General features: G+C 39.4%; 1 protein-coding gene across 1 annotated transcript in view; it reads left to right on the top strand.

The window, feature by feature from the left end:
- Positions 1-22,042, top strand: part of LOC126175193 (vacuolar protein-sorting-associated protein 36) — a 43,980-nt gene that overhangs the window by 6,976 nt on the left and 14,962 nt on the right. The window contains exons 4-5 of the mRNA XM_049921790.1: positions 2,597-2,773; positions 2,928-3,092. Of these exons, the coding sequence (XP_049777747.1) occupies positions 2,597-2,773; positions 2,928-3,092 (342 nt within the window). The remainder of the gene's footprint in view (positions 1-2,596; positions 2,774-2,927; positions 3,093-22,042) is intronic.

Below are 22,042 nucleotides of genomic sequence, written 5' to 3'. Positions count from 1 at the left end.
ATCTGCCAATACCGGGCGAGCAACTTTCAAGTACAACATCTGACCTGTAGGGGAATATACATAATGGATGTATGAGTACAGGTAATAGACGCATGGTCGACAAAACGTGGAGGTTTGGGTCTAGCTGTGAGTCACGCATGAATAGCCAAATGGTAAGGCGACTGCATGCATATCCAAAGGAACTTTGCATCATAATCAGAGTAACACAGGCACTGCAGTATTTTATTCCTGCCATTGCCAGTCTGCATTTTTTATTGTCTCTACTTCTGCCATCATCTGTTATTTTACTGCCCAAATAGCAAATAGGTACGCTCCAAAAATTTAAAGCTCCAGTCAGTGGCAGCTCGTGAGTATACATTCTGGGTGTCACAAATTTTTAGATTCAGATAAATTTGAGAGTGTGTAATTAATAGCCACTGCTGTATGCTTATCAACAAGTTTATGCAACTACAGCCACTGCCGATAATAATAACAACAGTAATAATAATAATATGCATAACATATGCATAACATAACAAATAATATGCGTAACATAACAAAAGAAAGAATTGAAACTTCCTGGCAGATTAAAACTGTGTGCTGGACCGAGACTCGAACTCGGGACCTTTGCCTTCCACGGGCAAGTGCTTTACCGACTGAGCTACCCAAGCACGACTCACGCCCCGTCCTCACAGCTTTACTTCTGCCAGTACCTCATCTCCTACCTTCCAAACTTTACAGAAGGTCTCCTGCGAACCTTGCAGAACTAGCACTCCTGAAAGAAAGGATATTGCAGAGACATGGCTTAGCCACAGCCAGGGGGATGTTTCTAGAATGAAAGTTTCACTCTACAGTGGAGTGTGCGCTGATATGAAACTTCGTGGCAAATTAAAACTGTATGCCGCACCGAGACTCGAACTCGGGACCTTTGCCTTTCGTGGGCAAGTGCTCTACTGACTGAGCTACCCAAGCACGACTCACGCCAGGTCCTCACAGCTTTACTTCTGCCAGTACCTCGTCTCCTACCTTCCAAACTTTACAGAAGGTCTCCTGCGAACCTTGCAGAACTAGCACTCCTGAAAGAAAAGATATTGCGGAGACATGGCTTAGCCACAGCCTGGGGGATGTTTCTAGAATTCTAAAAGAAAGAATTGTTTTTGTGCAATTTTGTTGTTTTGCACATAATTAAATACAGTTTAGGGCAATAATGAAATAATGTGTAAGCATTTGTACCTCTCCGTTTCGCATTTTTGTGGGGAGATTTCGTGCTTCTCCATTTTTTTCAGACAAATGTACAAGATTCCTAACAGATCTATTAGTTCATGAATTTACTTCCAAGCTAATATTCTGATGCAGTAAGTTTACTTTAACCTCTTTTTTTATCTTCATATTTTATGCTCTAAATTTTCATTTACATTTATGCTTAGTGTATCTCCTTAAAGATAATGAAATCAACCCATCCATTTTCCAAAATTTTTGAGGTGGTGATGTCTTGCAAAATAATATTCCACCTGAGTAACAGTAATGTCCTCAGTAATATGCAATTTGGATTTCACAAGAATTGCTCAACTTAGAATGCCATTTACACCATTCCTCACTAAATTTTAAAAGCATGAAATGACAAAATAGCAACAGTTGGTATTTTCTGTGACCTGTCTAAGGCATTTGACTGTAGGAATCACAATATTCTCCTATATCAGGAGAGGCTGAACAGCATTCCACGAGTACTCCTGCCTAGTGCTCTGAGCACAAGGGCAAGTGGGGCTGAGAGGTGAGGAGGAACAGGAAAAGGTTGCAGAGCCCAGGTTGTGAAGCAGCTACTGAAGTTGAACATTTTGAGAGTTCTGCCACATTGTAGTCAACTCTTCTCTTGGCCTCAGTTTGACAGTGGCCATTTGGTCAGGTGAACAGCTGAGTGGTGGTCACGTCTGCTTTAAAAACTGTGTAAAAGATAATGTACAACCCTTCTTTATTCCTGTGTATTTCACATCTTTCAGCCATTTGAACTGCCATGCAATTTCCATAGAAGTTGTAGATGACCTCTTGCTCCCTGTTTGTTATTTCTGATAACTTCAGGTTTTTAAAAAGTGTATTCCTGTCATTGTTGTTGAAAGCTTGTTGCAAATCAACATGTGTTATAAACAGATGTTTGTCTTTCATTAAACAATCTATCTTCTAAGATGAGTTGTGGTTTGTGATTTGTGTGGTGCAGCCAATGAATCATGACACTGGCGATAGTTCACAATATCCTAATATCCTGTGTATTATCATTATCTCCATGCGTTACTTGTAAGAAGTAGTAATACAGTAGAAGAACATGACTGTAATGAAATAAGTACAAATCATATGGAGAATGAACTATTGTTAAAAATCTCAGAGATTGGAAATTGTTAAGTATTTATTGCTTTTCATGCACTTTTCCTCTGTTTAAAACCATTATTGGTGTGTCCTTTGTATCACTTGTCCTTTTTGTCTTTTAATTTTTGTAATTGACTTTTTTGCAATCAAAGGAATTACCAGTTCTGAATATTTGAGGTTTTACTTTGTATTTCTGTAATCTTTTCTCAAGTTGTTTGTATGAACGATCAGTAAGAAATATATTTGATTAAATTTCCAGGCACACCAATCAAATATTAAACTACGGACTGGTATTGTTGGAATTGAGAGAAGTATAAGTGAAAAACAGAAAGCTACTGATGAAAGTATCAGTGTTGCCTTCCAAGATTTGAACAAGTTGATGGTTATGGCAAAGGACATGGTGAATTTATCGAAGAATATTTCACAAAAAATTAGAGTAAGTTTCCCATCCTTGACTCACAGAAATGGGACTCGTAAAAATTTTGACAGTATAATGAAAAAAGAATATATGTTTATTAATGTATCTCAGTTCTTACTAGTATTTCCTGTAAAGCATCAGCTATATTCATACTGTTAACATTGTACTTTAGGAAAAACAAGGAGATATCACTGAAGATGAAACTGTCAGGTTCAAGTCTTACTTACTTAGCCTGGGCATAGATGATCCTGTTACAAGAAATGATTTCCGCAGTGAAAGCCAGTACTTTCAGCAACTTGCTAAACAGTTATCTGAAATTTTGGTGGAGCCAATTACGGTATGTAAGAATTATTATTGTCTGAAGCTCAGTTTTGAGCTATTTCACGAGCATTAGTGTGAAAACAGTAGAACAAAATATACATAATTTGGTATATATAAAGAGAAGTATATTGCCAAAATATAATTTTCAACCTGCTACAAAGTAATTTATTAAAATCAGTACATTATCAAAATTATGCACATACATATGTGATCAAAACTATCCGGACACCCCCAAAAACATAAGTTTTTCATATTAGGTGTATTGTGCTGCCAGGTACTCCATATCAGTTGTTTGGCGTTTACCAGCAATATGTGTGGCTTATAAGCAGCCACTAGACCATGAAATCCAAGTTTTCTCACCTCCCGCCTAAGTGTCATAATACTTGCAGTGGGTCCTGATGCAATTTGGAATTCCTGTGTGATGGTCCCTAGGTCCAATGTTTCTGGTGTGATAGTAAATTGGACACCATGAGAGAGCAGAATGGGGCGCTCTGCGGAACTTACGGATTTCGAACATGGTCAGGTGATTGGGTGTCACTTGTGTCATGTCTGTACACGAGATTTCCACACTCCTAAATATCCCTAGGTCCACTGTTTCTGGTGTGATAGTGAATTGGAAATGTGAAGTGACATGTACAGCACAAAAGCGTACAGGCCAACCTTGTCTGTTGACTGACAGAGACCGCTGATAGTTGAAGGTGGTTGTAATGTGTAATAGGCAGACATCTATCCACCCCATCACACAGGAATTCCAAATTGCATCAGGATCCACTGCAAGTATTATGACACTTAGGCGGGAGGTGAGAAAACTTGGATTTCATGGTCTAGTGGCTGCTTATAAGCCACACATATTGCTGGTAAATGCCAAACAACACCTCGCTTGGTGAAAAGAGTGTAAACATTGAACGATTGAACAGTGGAGAAACATTGTGTGGAGTGGCGAATCATGGTACACAATGTGGCAATCCTATGGCAGGGTGTGGGTATGACGAATGCCCAGTGAACATTAACTGCCAGCTTGTGTAGGGCCAACAGTAAAATTCAGAAGCGGTGGTGTTATGGTCTGGTCATGTTTTTCCTGGAGGGGGCTTGCACCCCTTGTTGTTTTTCATGGCACTATCACAGCACAGGCCTGTATTGATGTTTTAAATGCCTTTCTACGTCCCACTGCTGAAGAGCAACTCAGTGACGGCAGTTGCATCTAGCAACATGATTGAACACCTATTCATAATGCATGACCTGTGGCAGAATGGTTACATGACAATAACATCCCTGTAATGGACTGGCCTGCGCAGAGTCCTGATCTTACTCCTTTAGAATTCCTTTGGGATGTTTTGGAGTGCTGACTTCATGCCTCACCGACCAACATCAATACCTTTCCTCAGTGCAGCACTCCATGAAAAATGGGGTGCCATTCCCCACGAAACCTTCCGGCATGTGACTGAACGTATGCCTGTGAGAGTGGCAGCTGTCATCAAGGCTAAGGGTGGGCCAACACCATATTGAATTCCAGTATTACCAATGGAGGGAGCCATGATATTCAAAGTCATTTTCAGCCAGGCGTCTGTATACCTTTGATCACATAGTGTATATACAGGGCAAATCACCTAAAACTTGCGCTGCAAATGTAGTGAAAATCAAGAGTACTATTGATGTGCAGTTTTTACAGAATGGATTGGCAGTCACTGGCTCCTACTGTTAGTCAGTAGAGTACAATATTATGTGGTAGCACACACTAAAAAACAAGACAGGTGGCTACACCAGTTATGTGGATTCTGACCAGTAATGAGAAAGCTGACCACCATGGATTGTGTTCAAACTGGCTACCAGAAGTAGCTATATGCGCTTTCAGTCTGGTATGGAACAACTGCTGTACACATACCAGCATTTCAGTGGAGATATCTGAGCAGGCTGCATTAATACATTGTTGCATGTCATTGGGTGTAGTTGGTATGTCCTTGTAGACAGTGTCTTTCAGCTTTTCCCACAGAAAAAAGTCTGCAGGTGTCAAATCTGGGAAATGGGCGGCCGTGGTAAGAGTCCTCAGCGTCCAATCCAACGATTTGCAAATAATTCGTTATGACATGCTGTAGTACTTTGTGCACTATGGGCTGGACAATATCATGTTGATACCACAGGTTCCTCCTAGTCTGCAGGTTTAGCATCAGTGGGAGAAAGTCTGTTGGGAGGCTGTGATATTTGTGCATGTTCAGTGATCCTTTTATGAAAAACAGACCTATGAGCTGATATTTCACTATCCCAAACCACTCGTCTACACACAGTGGATGCTGACGTTCCACTTGATGAAGCCAGTGTGGGTTGTCAGCAGACCAATAGTGTATATGTCAGTGGTTTACCTGGCAGTGATTGGTAAATGTAGCTCCATCACTATACAAGATACTTGATACATCTGGAGTATTCCATCTTAATGCCCATATACAGAAGTTAACTTCATTATCATAATCATTTCTGTGCAGCCTGTGGTGGAGAGAGATGTGATAGGGGTAGAACCTATGTCGATGGCGAATCCGTAGGACACTTGCTTGACTCGTGCCGCTTCCTCGTGTGATTGCTTGGGAGCTAACATGAGAATTACCTGCAACAGTAAAAAGAACATTAATTTCCCCCTCTTCTGTCATCACTTGTTTCCTTCTGTCACATTGCCTAGGTATTACACTATAACTTTCATGTAATTGGTTGAAGAGGTTGGTAAATAATTGCTGAGATGTTTCATGCTTATAGGCATATGTTGCTGCATACAACTTACAAGAACAAACTGCATTCTTCCTATATTCTCCATACACCATGAGCATGTTCGCTTTTTCTGTGTTGATAAATCCCATCGTCCTCTAATGACCTGCTGCTTGGGCTGTCACACACTAACTGACTAGCAAGTCGCAGTGCACTCAAGGAAAACACACGCGTGTGCGCGCGCACACACACACACACACACACACACACACACACACACACACACACACAACATTGAACATCGTACCTACCAACTACGCAGGTTGAATATAGCCCAAACAAATATCGGTGAGGAAGCTTTTCAAAATACAATATCTTGTAAAACACTCACACTAAAATTTGGAACAAACATTACTGACATTCTAATTTACCCTACTTTTAGTTTGTTAATGTCAGTAGGCATTGTTCATTTAAAATAAGTCTATGTTTGTACAAAAAATGCGCTTTCCAAATATTATTGTAATTTGTTGATTGGATAACAGTATGAGCCTCTGAGTACCAATCCATTCTGTGAAAGCTGCACATCAGTGACACTTTCCATTTCCACAATGTTTGTGTTTCAAGTTTTTGATTCACCCTGTATAGTAAAGAGGCCCTTAACAATAGGTAATCATCTGAAACGTAAAATTTTGCTGCTCCCACCCCATACTGTTGTTCCAGTCAAAAGAAAAGGGAAAAGAAAATACTTTGCAAAACTGGTGCTCAGTTGCAAAATTACTAGGCAATCTACAAATGCTTTTATTTTGGAACGTAATAGTATACATACAATTCTGTAGCAACGTAGTACTCTCTTCCCGAAATCCTCCATTTTCTTTTTTATTCCAAAAGATGTTTATGAGGGCATATCTGACCCACCCCACACTCACCTAAAAACAATCTGAACCAGTGAATATCTAGTAGAAATTGAAAATAGGTGCCAGTTTAGGACTCAGTCCTGGATTTCCTGCCAATCATGAGAGGTTCTCCTAACCATAAGACTAGCTGAGCAAGCCTCCAGGCGTGACCTGTTCATTCACAGTCTCCCAGTGGTGCTATTCCTACAGACCGAGGACCAGATTAAGTGTGTGGTGGGGGTCCTTATGGGAATCATAGACCTGGGCCCTCATGTGGATGAGGGTCTTTCATTCTGATCATCATCATCATCATAAGATAAAATAGGACCAAAAATATGAAACAAATTTCTTAGTTTGTTACAGTCACCATCTTAATAAACTGGCATAAATCAGTGTTAAAAAAGAAGATTGAGTATAGTACATAAAAATAGTTATTCATATTTTCCCATTGAGTAGAAGTGTTCTCCAGTCTCATGTGACTATAGAATACCCAGTTCTAGTCCAATAGATGTACAATAGGCTATGTTCCTTTAAGACCACAAGTTCCTTCTGTTTGTGTGTTCTGTATGCGTCGAGTTGGGTAAAAGTTTTTGACCACAATAATAGGTACATGAAATGTACTTGCAGTTGTGAGTATGTGCCAGAATAGGATTGGCTATCTGTGGCCAGGTCCAAATTTCCATGTGTTGTCATTCCTACATCACAACCTGTACTCGTACACTTACTATGTAATTTCCATACAGAGGAGGACATTTTAATTGTAAATTGGTGCCTGCTGTCAGCAAATAAATACAATTTTGCAGTGTCCATGCTATTAAGAACAACAGTGCAGTGTTCCTTGGAACTTGCATGCATCTCTGAAGGAACGCTGCATCATTCTTTGTAACTTCACATGCATTGTAATATTGTGCAATAATAGATCGTTTACTTCAAACACATTTTGCACTGTGAAATACACTCACTCCTCACCCCATCCTTCTTTCATTTGCTGCTTTAATAGCTAATCTATTGTCTTAGAGTGGAACTGTTAATTCATGCACCAGTATTGTTTAGAGCTTTGTAATATACAATATATTTGCACATTGGCTGTGGTTAGTAAATGGGGTGAAACTGCGTATCATAATCTAATAAATTAGTACGTTACTCATATTTGAGTTTCATTTCTGGTATAGTGACTTAAATGGAATCCCATCAAGTGAGTAAATTTGTCATTGTGTGAGCGAAAGTGAGCGAAAGAAAAGCACTGAGAGAAGCAGCTGAATTTGTGAAGAAACTACCGAAAGTGACTTTGTATTTTACAAAGAAAGAGTAGTCCATTGATAACATTGGTGAAACTATGATTTTCATATGAGACATTGGATGTCGTCGTAAAAATTCCACAGTATTTCATCCGCAAAACTGACCGATATCTCCAGATGCAGTGAACACACTGCTCAGGCTGCGACCAAAACCTTCTATTTATGACAGTCATGGAAGAAAATGCACAGGCATGAACTAGCCAAATTTCAGTGACCAGTAGTGCAGATATGCAGATCAGTTGCAAGAGAGGACATCTATGCCAACTGTCAGACAATGAATGCATTCACAGAAGCTGTCAATCATACTCTGCAGTGCCGTCGGCCACCCCAGCAGCCTCTGTTGGGAGCCACCTGCCGAAATAGGTATGCATGCTGGATTGCGCCCATCCTCGCCATTGTCAGCCAGATACCTGTTGCCACTACAGCATTGTCCCTTGTACGACCAACAGTTCTTCTTTGTTTTCACTGTGATTTTAACATGGCCAGTGCTGGATCCCATGCTGTGCTGAGGTGGTATCCTGTGTCCCTGTCAAGCAAATTAGAGAAGCTGCGAATTTCCACTGCTTCTTAAATAACACTGTCCCGATATGATGATGTCATTGACAGAACTTCAGTGGTTTTTGTTTTCTATACAATTTCCTGTACTGAGGCAGTGCTCCACCATTGCAGATTTGTCTGGTTGTTCCATACGTGTGTGTCTATATTAGACACGTCTGTCCTTCACAGTGCGACAGGTTTGTCCAGTGTATTACATCCAACAGCTAAAGGGAATTGTATAGGCATCTGGCCTTCTTAAACAAAGGTCATCTTTCATTGAGCCTAGAAGGGCTCTGAGTTTTGTTGGTGGATGAACTTCCTATTTTCAAAGAAACACTGTCGACGTGTGGCAAAGTGATCATTCTTCTTTGTTCTTTACTTTCTCCCAGCTCCTCACTTTGTCTAGTACATGCCTGGCATAAGGCACAGGGAATCTCTCGTCCTAAGCATGCCACTTTGTTGTGAAGGATGGGGAGCAGGTGGCCTGTAAGTGTACGTCCATTAGTGTACGTTTATGGTTCATAGCATGAGTCATGATACCATTGTCCTTTCTCTGTACCAACACATCCAGGGATGATACTGCACTGTTTTTCTCCATCTCCATGTGAACTTGAAGTTTGTAAACTTACCGTATTTACTCGAATCTAAGCCGCACTTTTTTTCCGGTTTTCGTAATCCTAAAAACCGCCTGCGGCTTAGAATCGAGTGCAAAGCAAGCGGAAGTTATGAAAAATGTTGGTACATGCCACCACAACTAACTTCTGCCATCGAATATATGTAGCGCTACGCACGCATGCTCTGTAGGCACAAAGATAAATACTGGCGCCAAAACCTCTGCGTCAGTAAATAAATTTAAAAAAAAAAGTGGAAGACGAGTTTTTTTTCTCCGCCGCGAGTTTCGACCACTGCATTTTCATACATTATCCAACGAAGTAAGTACAAATTCCGTATTGTTCATCTTCGAATGTAGCACAATTTCAGTGTACTACGAAAATCTGACTGGCAAGACTGTTTGGGATGTTTGTCAATATGGCCAACTCTACGTTCTGAATTTTTTCCTATCTGTGAGAAGAGATGGTTGCTAATAGGAACCTGATGAAATTTGAATCACATACAGTATTCTCTTCACCATAAGAATAATACGGATATAAACATTTTGCCATGTATTCTTTCGTGTTTGCTGCTCTCTCATTTAAATCCTGTCTGCCTAATAAACTACGAAACTAGAGTGAGACAACAGCAAACGCGGAAGAATACACGTATCGTGTCATGTTTATATTCGTATTATTCTTATGCCTAACAGCGATACAGTCAGAAATGAAGCACGGCAAGTGACTAGATTTTTAAATCTAAGATGACTCTAATTTCTGTGCAGAATTTGATGTAATAAAGAAGTGGCCGCAAAGATTTTCAAACGGAGAAAAATTTTCGCCTAACTCTCGTTCAGAACATGTTCTATCATACGCAGTCTATTATTTGATTCTTGTTGATCATTATCAAAGAAAGCAGCAGTGTAAGTAACAACAAATAGCAGTCTCTTGCCATTGTTTCACTAATGAGACGATTCCTCAGTTTTTTTTTTTAATTGTATGCGGCGGTAGCGCGCACAAAAGCAAGCCATGCCGTGAGCCGCGACCGGCCGTAAACACGCACTATCAGAATGCGACAAACAATGCATGACACAGTGCAGTAATGCATTTTCAGCTTAAGAGTGACGCAAACACCTATAACAAAGAAAACGGCACTTGTCAGCTCAAAGCAAAATAAGCAATCGATTCAAACCAGACGAAGCACGTGAAAAAGGAAGGGCACCCGTATAAATACGGACGGAGCGCCTGACGCATAGCAATGGCTACGTAGTAAAGCTTAACTGCTAAGCTTACGACTCGAACCAAACTACTGTAGCAGTATCGTCATTCATTCGACCTAAATTGTGTCTCATATTACAATGGACCAACTTTGTTTCGATTTGGAGGTGCGGCCTAAAACTTTTCTCTCCCCTTGAATTTCGAGTCTCAAATTTCAGGTGCGGCTTAGATTCGGGAAATTTTTTTTCCCTTTATTTCGAGTCTCATTTTTCAGGTGCGGCTTAGATTCGAGTAAATACGGTATGTGGCAGTTTTACTGCATGAACAACAAAAATGTGATAAGTGATAAACTTTTTTCCTTTCATCATTTTGTGGGGTGTGTCAGTGGTGAGAAAAAGTTTCATAAAGGTTTGAAATTATGTGTGAAGTTCGTTGCAAGTAAGTAAGTGCTCTCACTCTCAAATACTGTGTGAATAATGTGTGGATGTTTGCACACCGTGGGCTACCCTTTCTTTTTAATCCCCACCCCTTTGATAGCTAGGTGGTTCTTTACCCACAGTGCTTCTTTCCAGATAGTAAATGATATGTGTACCAAGTTTGGTTCAAATTGGCCCAGTATTTTAGGAGAATAATGTGATACATACATACATAAGAAGTCACGTGAGAAAAGTAATGAGTGACAACACTGCAAGTGATCTGGCAGTGCTGTGTTGTTCTACCTCATAGGTGGTCAGTCTGTTTCAGCTCCGTATAGCCATTGTGTAATTTTTGAGAGTGCCAACAGTGAAGCTGTGTTTTTGTTGTGCATTACAAAAATAGAACACCAGAATTTAGAGCAATGTTATGTCATCAAATTTTGTGTTATTGGCAAATCTGCATGTGTGACATTTGAAAAGTTGAAACAGTCCTTTCAGGAAAAGTCCTTACTAAGAGCAAAAGCTTTTCACTGGCACAAATCATTTTTGGAAGTCTGAGAATATGTTGAAGGTAAACCTCACAAACAGGGTCTTTCAATGTCAAAAACCAATGATAATATCAAACATGTGTGTGCTCTTGTGGGATCAGACAGACATTTAACAATAGGGATGATGTTTGACCTGTTAAATGTTTTCACTGTACAGCAAATTTTGACTGAAGTTTTGCACTTTCGTAGGGTTTGCGCCAACATGGTGCCCAAAAAACCCACAGCTAAGCAGGAGGACTATTGAAGAAACGTGTATTGATATTCTTGGGAGGACTGCCAATGACTATGAATGGTTCAGTCGTGCAATCGCAGGCGATGAATCCTAGGGTTTTGAGTATGATCCCGAGGCAAAGCAACAAAGTGAGTAGTGGCAGGTGACACATCTCCTCGGCCAAAAAAAGCTTGAATGAGGAAATCAAAGAGCAAAACAATGCCTATGTCACACAGCTACTTCCATCACAGAATTTTTGCCTCAAAAGGCATTCCTGTTGTTCCACAGCCCCCATGTTCACCTGATTTGAGTCCTTGTGACTTTTTTCTTTTCTCAAAATTGAAAAATGTTTTAAAACAATCCCATTTTGGGACTCTGGAGAACATTCAAAAGAACATGATTGATATGTTAAAGGGCCTACTAGTTGAAATCTTGTAGCGCTGCTACCAAGACTGGGAATAATGACTTCGCTGGTGTATAGCTGCCAGAGGAAATTACTTTAAAGGGGTTAGTACTGTTGTCTGAACAAATAAAAGCTTTGGTGAATAAAAAAATCAGTCTCATTTCTTTTCTCACATTCCTCATACATACATTTTTATAATGTGTATGCATATAAGACATCATCTAGTCTTTTAAGCCATCATCTAGTCTTTCCTTTGTGTGAGATGACGTGTGTCAGATTCACTTCAAAATTCTTGATTCTAAAATTTTACATACAAACTAATTGCATTTTCATGTCATTTCTTCATCATATTTCAGTGATCATGTCAAGGCTTGTGTGTATTGTGATATGTTGTGCATTTTAGAATGTTTGTAAGTGCCACACAAAGTTGCTGCTGTTTCATGAGTTGTAAACTACTTTACTTTTTACAAATTTTGGCCATAGTATCCTTATTTGGTGGACGGTCATGCCCCCAATTTCAATATATGTATATCTACATGACTGAATGTATATTTCTGAGATTCTTCAGAATTGTGGAAACATGCATGACATATTTCATAGGACATCAACAGTGCAAGCTTCAATTATACATTCTGCAGATTTTGGCATCAATATGGCATTTGTTCCAAAAAGTGTTTCCCCTCAGTTGTAGTGTAGGAACTTCTTGTGCAGACACTCTGTACACTCCATGCGCTTTTCAGCTTTCTGTTCGTTGTTTAGGACTGGTTTTCCATCTGAGCTCTTGATATTTGTACAGCTTCTCTTTTCTCCAAAGCCCTCTTTCATTTTCCCATAGGTGGTATCTGTCGTTTTCCTAGTGAAACATGCTTATGTGATGACACTATTTCCATCTTTTGCTGCTCATTGTCTTGGCAGTGTTTGCCAGTTTCCAATCAGGACATAAATGTTTGGTACTAGCAGGCTTCTTTTGGCCAGGCATACTCATTTTGCCTGTGCTGGTATGCTTTTCGTGTCTTCCTTGCATAATCAATTACTTGTTGTTTTGCTTCCAAGACAGCTGAATTCCTTCACTTCATTACTTCATGGTTCCCAATTTTGATGTTAACATTTATCACTAATCTCATTTCTGCTGCTCCTCATTACTGTCTTTCGAACAAAGTTATGCCAACACCCTAACTTTTTACTGTAAGAAATGTACAGTAGTTGTTATTTACATGGTGTCCACCAAAGGAGTTCCCGATTTCAAAATTAAATATCTCAAAAACTAAGATCAACAAATGAGTGCAACAAGCGGTATGTTTATTGTGAAAGCTGTAAGAATTTTATACAGAAGGTTTGAAATAGTTCAAAAATCTGCTAACAGATGCACTTTCATTGCAATACATAGTGCCCATAAATAGTGTGCTGCAGCTCAGAGTGATCAGTTCCATCATTGCAATGTGAAAGAGCTTAGTTTACCAAAGGAAGATGTTGAAATCGTGTATTTTGTTGAACAACAGGTCATAGCACAGTCGTATGGCAACAAAGCATAGTTATGTGATTTGCAAGCTTTTTGCCAAATTCCAAAGGACAGGCAGTGTGGCTGAAGATCTAATGGGGAGTGTTGGCTCAGACAAACTGCAGTTATTCCTGAAAATGTCAGCACAGTTTTTGGAATTATTCAGCAAAATCCAGGGAAATTCATCTGCAGTATTGCAGCAGAGACTGGCCTGAGACATTCCAGTATGCATAAAATGCTGGAACAGAGCTTAGACATTTCCATTCAAAATCCAAAGCCACCAGGCCGTACCTGTATAAGCTGTCTGACAGGCCTGACTTTGCGAACCAGATTCACACAATTTGGTAATCAAGGATTTGATATTGGCTACATCTGGTTCACAGATGTGGTGTACTTACACCTGCAATGAGTCATGAATAAACAAAACTGGCAATTTTTGGGTTCTGAAAAACCCTATGTGTGTGAAGCAAAACCACTATATTCACCCAAAGTTACTACTTGGGCTACAGTACGCAGCAGAGGCATTTTTGGCCCTTTTTTCATGCATGAAATGATCGCTAGTGAACATTGCAATTTTGGAACAATTTGTCATCACATAGCTAACATAGCTGGTTCATGCAAAGTGGGGCCAGACAACATCGCGCCAAACAGATGTCTGTTTCTTGATGAATATTTTGCCAATGGAGTCATCTGGATCTGGTGTGGGGATGGATTGACCTTCGTATTTGCCCGATATGACTCCTTATGACTACTTTTTGTGGGACACGTTTAAAGACACTGTCTACCAGAATCATCCCACCATCCTGAGAGAGTGTGAATCAGCAGTCTGTGTGGCATCTGAATCCATTTCCATTGAGATGCTACAGGATGTGATCACGAATTTCTTTGTTCATTTGCACCACCTCCACACCATGAGTGATGGACATTTCAAAAAGACTGTGATGTGATTCAGAAGCTGCTTGCAGAGTACAAGTTTCATTATGCATGCTGATACTTGAATAGTTGCACAGTGTACATATGTTAGCAGCTTTTTGAATGATTTTGAAACTTTTGTGTAAAATTCTTACACCTTTTACAATAAACGTACCTTTTATTGTACTCATCTTCACTGGATGCTATGTACGAGCTAACACATTATCATAACATAGCTAGATAGTATCTCCCTCTTTGTTTTTTGTAGCAAGTTACATGTGCAATCAGTTAAAAATAAGTAATAATAGATGTACAGTGTCCTGCTATAGTACCCAGACAGCTGATCAAAATTCAATTCCAGAAATTATATGTAATAACTTGTCATTACTTTAGAATTTCTTTGATTTACTCTCAATTCATTAGAAAGTTTATTCAGTTCAACAGATCCTATAATTATTCATCACTTTCATCAGGGCATTTTATCACTGATATCATTTCACTATATTGAACTGTAAAGCCACTCATGAACCTTTCTTTAATTTTTTATGCAGTTGGTTGAACATGGTGATTCAAGGTCCTCAACTGTAGCAATTATTTGGAAACAAATACTACTTTTAAACACCACTTGAAAACATACAGTAATTGCAATTGGTGATGTGATGTCAGTTGTTTCAAAACTTTCTTTTAATCGTGGCTTTGCTTCGTTAATGTAACGATTGAACAGTACCAGATAAAAGCTGCATCCATGTTGTACACCCTGTTTAATCCAAGTACTTTGTTCTTCGTGTTCTATTCATGTTGTTCCATCCTAGGTCTTTAAATGTTGTTTCTTAAGTCTTGCTCCCATTATTAAGTGCAACATTAGAATTACATCTCAGGTGTCTTCCCAAAGTCAGTCTGATTGTCATCATAACACATACTAAGTTTGCTTTTCCATTATTCTGTGTTTTATTCTTGTCAGTAACTAGTATGCACGAGCTGTTTAAGCTGATTTTGATATAAATCTAGCATTGATGTGCACTTTCCATCTTAGGGTTTGTGTGGATTATATTTTTCTGGAAGTGTAATGGTATGTCGCCAGTCTCATATATCCTACAACCCGACTTAAATGGTTATTTGACTGCTGCTTCCCCCAATAAGTGTAGAAATTCCAAAGGAATGTTATCTATACTTTCTGCCTTATTTGACTGCAAGTCTTCCAAAGCTCTGTTAAACTGCTTTTAATGCTGGGTCCCCTACATCTTCTAAATTGACTCACATTTCTTTGTCTATTATGTCATTAAACACTTCCTCTTTTTTGTAGAGGCCTTCAGTGTACTCTTTCCACCGATCTGCCTATTTTCTGTTTTCGACAATGGAATTCCTTTTGCATTCTTAATGTTAATGTTTTTGCTTTTTGTTTCACCAAAGGTTGCTTTGTCTTTTCTATATCTTGAATCTGTATGCCAAATGACCATTACTTTTTAATTTCTTCACATTTTCATGCAGCCGTTTTGTTTTAGCTTCTCCAGGAAATCAAAGAGCTGTTGCTATTCTTTGAGTTGACTGTGAATAGTGGGCTTAGTGGCTCTGTGCAGGGGAGGTAGGCATCAGGAAGAACTCAGGATGCCTCACCCATACACCTTACCAAGAGGTTTGAGATGCTAGCAGTGTGAAACTGAAACTGACTAAGTGTAACATGCTTCACCTTTTGTGGGAGGGAGGGAGGAGCTTTGTCTTGTTAGGGGAAAGATGAGCAAAAGAGTAACTATCTATGAATCACAGATATTGTGAACATAGGCAAATAATGGGACTTGTTACAGAAATGGCAGCAAGAGCCGAGAAGGGTCACCTTGTGCTCTCAATATGTATCAAGAACAGACTGTTCCAGCACCCATTTAGGGAACAGGTGACAACCAGATACTGATTGTGGCGCATCATAGTACAGATAATAGCTGTTTTTTGGGTTTAAGAATCATACTTCACTCATTCCAGTGACTAGTAGGCAGTTAAAAAGGCAAACCTTGCTCGCTGCATATAATGAAGCTCACAGTCATCAGAACTGATCATGATACCCTGGTTCTGAGTTGAATGGAAGGTTTGGACCAGAGACTTCAAATTTAGTGTCACAAACAGGGCTGTGATGTTCTAGACGTAGACTTACATCCTAGGGTTGATAACTGTAGAGAAAATCCAACGGAGAGCAGCACGCTTCATTACAGGATCATTTAGTAATCGCGAAAGCATTACGGAGATGATAGATAAACTCCAGTGGAAGACTCTGCAAGAGAGACACTCAGTAGCACAGTACAGGCTTTTGTTGAAGTTTCAAGAACATACCTTTACCGAGGAGCCAAGCAGTATATTGCTCTCTCCTACGTATATCTCGCGAAGAGACCATGAGGATAAAATCAGCGAGATTAGAGCCAACACGGAGGCATACCGACAATCTTTCTTTCCACGAACAGTACGAGACTGGAATAGAAGGGAGAACCGATAGAGGTACTCAAAGTACCCTCCGCCACACACCATCAGGTGGCTTGCGGAGTATGAATTTAGATATAGATGTAGGGTCCCTCTAAATGACACGAGGGTGCTCTACATAGAGACTGGTAGTGTGTGTGGGATGCACACAAGGTTTTTCTTTTTAACTGAAGCATGCGCTACGAAGTCTCAGAGTTTTAAGCACTCATAAAAAGCAGTGGACCTCACATAATGCTAATTACAGAAAGCTGTCTAAAATCCAAAATTGACATCAGTGAAATTTTTGGGGTAAATCTAAGTGTATATTGAAACTCACTCCTTGATGAAGCAAATCATCCAGCAGTCAATTGGGATAATTACAGCGTCAACACTGTAGGGCAGTTTTCTGGCAGAGTAGCTATTTTGAAAAAGAAATTTGTCATGCATTCTAGCAGAATGGGCCAAACTGAGGGTTGGCACGATGGACAATGGTTCAAACCTGTGTCTGGTTGTACTGATTTAGATTTTCTGTGATGTTCCTAAAACACTTGAGGCAAATCTCGGAATGGTTCATTTGAAAGGGCACAGCAAATTTCCTTTCCCATCCTTCCCTAACCTGAGTTTGTGCTCCAAATTTAATTATCTCATTGTAGATGGTATGCTATACATTAATCTCCTCCTCCTTGTCCAACAGAGGGAACAAAATGAAGAAGTAGAGCCCCCACTCTCACAGCTTCCTTGCTGTACTTAGGTAGTATTTCCTCAAGTAATGTAAGATTCCTCAACAGACACAACATTAGATGCCTTTTGTCCCCCAATGAAACTGAGGCATTTGTTAAGCCTTTTTAAAGTGTGTTTTGGCCTCAGGAAACAAGGTGTATAAGAAACTCCTTGTGAGTGTGGAATGATCCATAGTGACCAGACATCTTGTTCAGTGATGTGATGTGATGAATGCCAGTCATACACATCTGAGCCAGCTGGATACATCTGCAATAGCAGAACATGCCCATAGTACAGAACACCACATTGTCTATGAGAAGACGAAGTTTTTCTCCTCTTTCATTTTTCTAGGCCAGTGTGACAGAGGAGGACTCTAAATTCCAATTAAGTACAGCCTGCACTTGCTGCCATTAGTTAACAGAGGGAGAGCGAAAAAAAAAAGAGTTTCCAATGTCAATTTCACCTCACCACATTGGAAGATCCACCTAGCTACCAATTTTGGTTTGGCTCCTGCCCTCAGCAACACATCACAGCCCCAGGAACGTGGCACAGTGGCGACCACTTCTGCTCGGCTTCTGATAGAGAGCTCTGATGGCATTGCCATCCTTGTGCAAAATACTCAATCGCATTTGTGCAACTGTCAAACACCACCTCCATAACAGACAACTATCAAAGTGAGAACCCCAGCAGCTGTCAGTGGTAGACAGCACTCGCTGCTTGGTGATTTGAACAGTTACGTTGAGGAAATATTGTGGGATTTAAAAAACATGTTCTGGCAGCATACCTGGGTGTCACACATTGTACATATACTCCAGGAAAGCCTGAAGACTCACAAATTTTTCATCTTCAGAATTGCTTTTCTTATAGATTACCAGCCTGTATTTTACACCATCTGTCCTTCAGCTACTGTTCGTTATTTTGCTGCAAAACTCATGTGATACTTTTAATGCTGCATTTCCTAATTTAATTCTCTTGGCATCACTTAATTTAATTCATCATGCATTCCAGCAAAAAGGAGTTCAAATGAGGGAACAACATTATGACACAGACACACAATTTTCACAGTATTTTTGCTACACGTTGCATGTCTTCAGGTTTTACTTTACTTTTTTTGCCCTGTCTCCCTACTTTCTGAACTACGGCTTCCTTTTTATATCTTTGACTTGTGTAACTGCAGTCTAGTTTCTCTACATGTTATAAATAACCTATCACTCCCTGTATTTTATCCCTGCTACACTTCCCACTTCTTGTATTTTATCCCTCTTACTGTCAGAATTTCAAAGAGTGTATTCCAGTCAATATTGTCAAAAGCTTTCTCCAAATGTACAAATGCTACAAACAAATGTGTTCCTTTTTTTATTCTGTCTTCTGAGATGCATCACAGGGTCAGTATTGCTTTGCATGCTCCTATATTTCTCAGAAACCCAAATTGATTTCTCCCCAGTTCAGCTTCTACCATTCTTTTAATTCTTCTGCAAGTAAGTCATGTCAGTATTTTGCAGGACTGAATTGTTAAACTGATGTTTTGATAATATTCACTGGCCTTCTTAAGAATAGGAACTGTGACATTCTTCTTGAAGTTAGAGCCTTTCTCTCCTACAGACCAGGTGAAATGGTTCTGTCATACATAGTATGTTCAGCCAAGGATCTCAGTAATTGTGAGGGCACCTTACATACTCAAATTTCCTTATTTCCACTTAGATATTTCACTGCTGTCAATTTCTTCATGCAGTACCATATCTTCCATTTCATGTTCATTTATTTCCTCTTATCTTTCCTCTGTACAGCCCTTATTTACTCCATCCACCTTTGGTTAGTACTGCTACCTTAGCTCATAATATTCATACTGGTGATTTTCTCTTCTCTAAAAGTTTCCCTACTATTCATGTGGGTGGCATCTATCTTCCTCATAGTTTTGAGTATGAGCACTCGCACTTGTTTACAAGCAAATGGTAGGGAGTGAAGTAAATAAATGCTAGTCATGTGGTCACAACAGCATGGGAGTAGCACCAACTCCGAAATAGTGTAGGGTCAGTTTTGACAGTGATGCCATCTAATAAATCATGTAAATGGGTCGTGTAACAAACCATTCAAAGTAATTTTAGCTAAATAATTTAGCATGGCATCTCAAAATTTTGTCGGTACTTCTTGTTTTAAATGGGAGTATCTCAGTTCACAGTTTTCAAATCAAAATCTCACTTTATCTTTATGGCACAATAGGGGAATTTATGCGCAGTATTTTCCAAGCTTTCACTGAAGCTCTGATCATTATGTTGCAATCTTAGGTCTCTCTCTTTCTGTTTTCTTGATATATTCTCAGCAGTTGAAAACAAACTAGAGTTAACTTCGTTACGGGAAATATTTATGGCAGCTCAACTATCTGGAATTTACTGAGCTACAAAAGCTCAGTGTCAGGTTTACACTCTAACATGTACAGTGATTGAGTGAGAAGTTAACATCACCACTTAATCTGTAGGTTATTTACAGTCTTAGTTTTTAAGTTGTGTACACTTTATCTTAGATTTAAAACCCTCATTTCTTTTATTCTGCTGCTGTTCAAACTTGGAGATACTGTTACATTTTCTTCAATACAATGTTAACAAACCACATGACACTTGAAAATTCAAAACCATTTCATTTAAAGAAAACCAGAAAATGGTGTCAAAATCACCATACATAGCTTTCCTTGGAGCACAAGATGAATTTCTCTCTGTGGAACTATTTAATTACCAATAAAGTTTTGTATAATTTTTCTTTAGTGTAAGGTAGATCAGTTGACGGGTTTGCTATTAACTGCTGAATTTCTTTCCAAGAAATAGAGAGATAAAGAGGAAGTGAAGATGCAACACTCAGCATATGGGCAGCTAGGGAAAAAGTGAAGATCATAGATTCAAGAATCATAGATACAAGAATCATTTTTACATTTTGTGCACTAATTTGAAAACGGTGAAGCAAAGTGTTACCAAGAATAGATACAGCAACTTGTTTTAACTGCTAAATCACTTTGACTATTGAAGAAGTCGAAAAGAAATTTGTGCAGTGCTCAACTCGCTGTGATTAGTTTGCATTTACATGAAAATGAATTAGATGGAGTACTGCTTTAAAGGAGAAAATATAAAAATGCAGTAAATGAAGCAGGCAAAAAGGAATACAAACGTCTCAAAAATGAGATAGACAGGAAGTGCAAAATGGTTAAGCAGGGATGGCTAGAGGACAAATGTAAGGATGTGGAGGCTTATCTCACTAGGGGTAAGATAGATACTGCCTACAGGAAAATTAAAGAGACCTTCGGAGATAAGAGAACCACTTGTATGAACATCAAGAGCTCAGATGGAAACCCAGTTCTAAGCAAAGAAGGGAAATCAGAAAGGTGGAATGAGTATATAGAGGGTCTATACAAGGGCAATGTACTTGAGGACAATATTATGGAAATGGAAGAGGATGTAGATGAAGATGAAATGGGAGATATGATACTGCGTGAAGAGTTTGACAGAGCACTGAAAGACCTGAGTCGAAACAAGGCCCCCGGAGTAGACAACATTCCATTGGAACTACTGACAGCCTTGGGAGAGCCAGTCCTGACAAAACTCTACCATCTGGTGAGCAAGATGTATGAAACAGGCGAAATACCCTCAGACTTCAAGAAGAATATAATAATTCCAATCCCAAAGAAAGCAGGTGTTGACAGATGTGAAAATTACCGAACAATCAGTTTAATAAGCCATAGCTGCAAAATACTAACACGAATTCTTTGCAGACGAATGGAAAAACTAGAAGAAGCTGACCTCGGGGAAGATCAGTTTGGATTCCGTAGAAATACTGGAACACGTGAGGCAATACTGACCTTACGACTTATCTTAGAAGAAAGATTAAGGAAAGGCAAACCTACGTTTCTAGCATTTGTAGACTTAGAGAAAGCTTTTGACAATGTTGACTGGAATACTCTCTTTCAAATTCTAAAGCTGGCAGGGGTAAAATACAGGGAGCGAAAGGCTATTTACAATTTGTACAGAAACCAGATGGCAGTTATAAGAGTCGAGGGACATGAAAGGGAAGCAGTGGTTGGGAAGGGAGTAAGACAGGGTTGTAGCCTCTCCCTGATGTTATTCAATCTGTATATTGAGCAAGCAGTAAAGGAAACAAAAGAAATATTCGGAGTAGGTATTAAAATCCATGGAGAAGAAATAAAAACTTTGTGGTTCACTGATGACATTGTAATTCTGTCAGAGACAGCAAAGGACTTGGAAGAGCAGTTGAACGGAGTGGATGGTGTCTTGAAGGGAGGATATAAGATGAACATCAACAAAAGCAAAACGAGGTTAATGGAATGTAGTCGAATTAAGTCGGGTGATGTTGAGGGTATTAGATTAGGAAATGAGACACTTAAAGTAGTAAAGGAGTTTTGCTATTTGGGGAGCAAAATAACTGATGATGGTCGGAGTAGAGAGGATATAAAATGTAGACTGGCAATGGCAAGGAAAGCGTTTGTCAAGAAGAGAAATTTGTTAACATCGAGTATTGATTTAAGTGTGAGGAAGTCATTTCTGAAAGTATTTGTATGGAGTGTAGCCATGTATGAAAGTGAAACC

The sequence above is a fragment of the Schistocerca cancellata genome, chromosome 3 (assembly GCF_023864275.1).
Source record: "Schistocerca cancellata isolate TAMUIC-IGC-003103 chromosome 3, iqSchCanc2.1, whole genome shotgun sequence".
NCBI classification, from domain to species: Eukaryota; Metazoa; Arthropoda; class Insecta; order Orthoptera; family Acrididae; genus Schistocerca; species Schistocerca cancellata.
The sequence above is the reverse complement of the archived record's forward strand: the minus strand, read 5'-3'. Positions and strand labels throughout refer to the sequence as shown.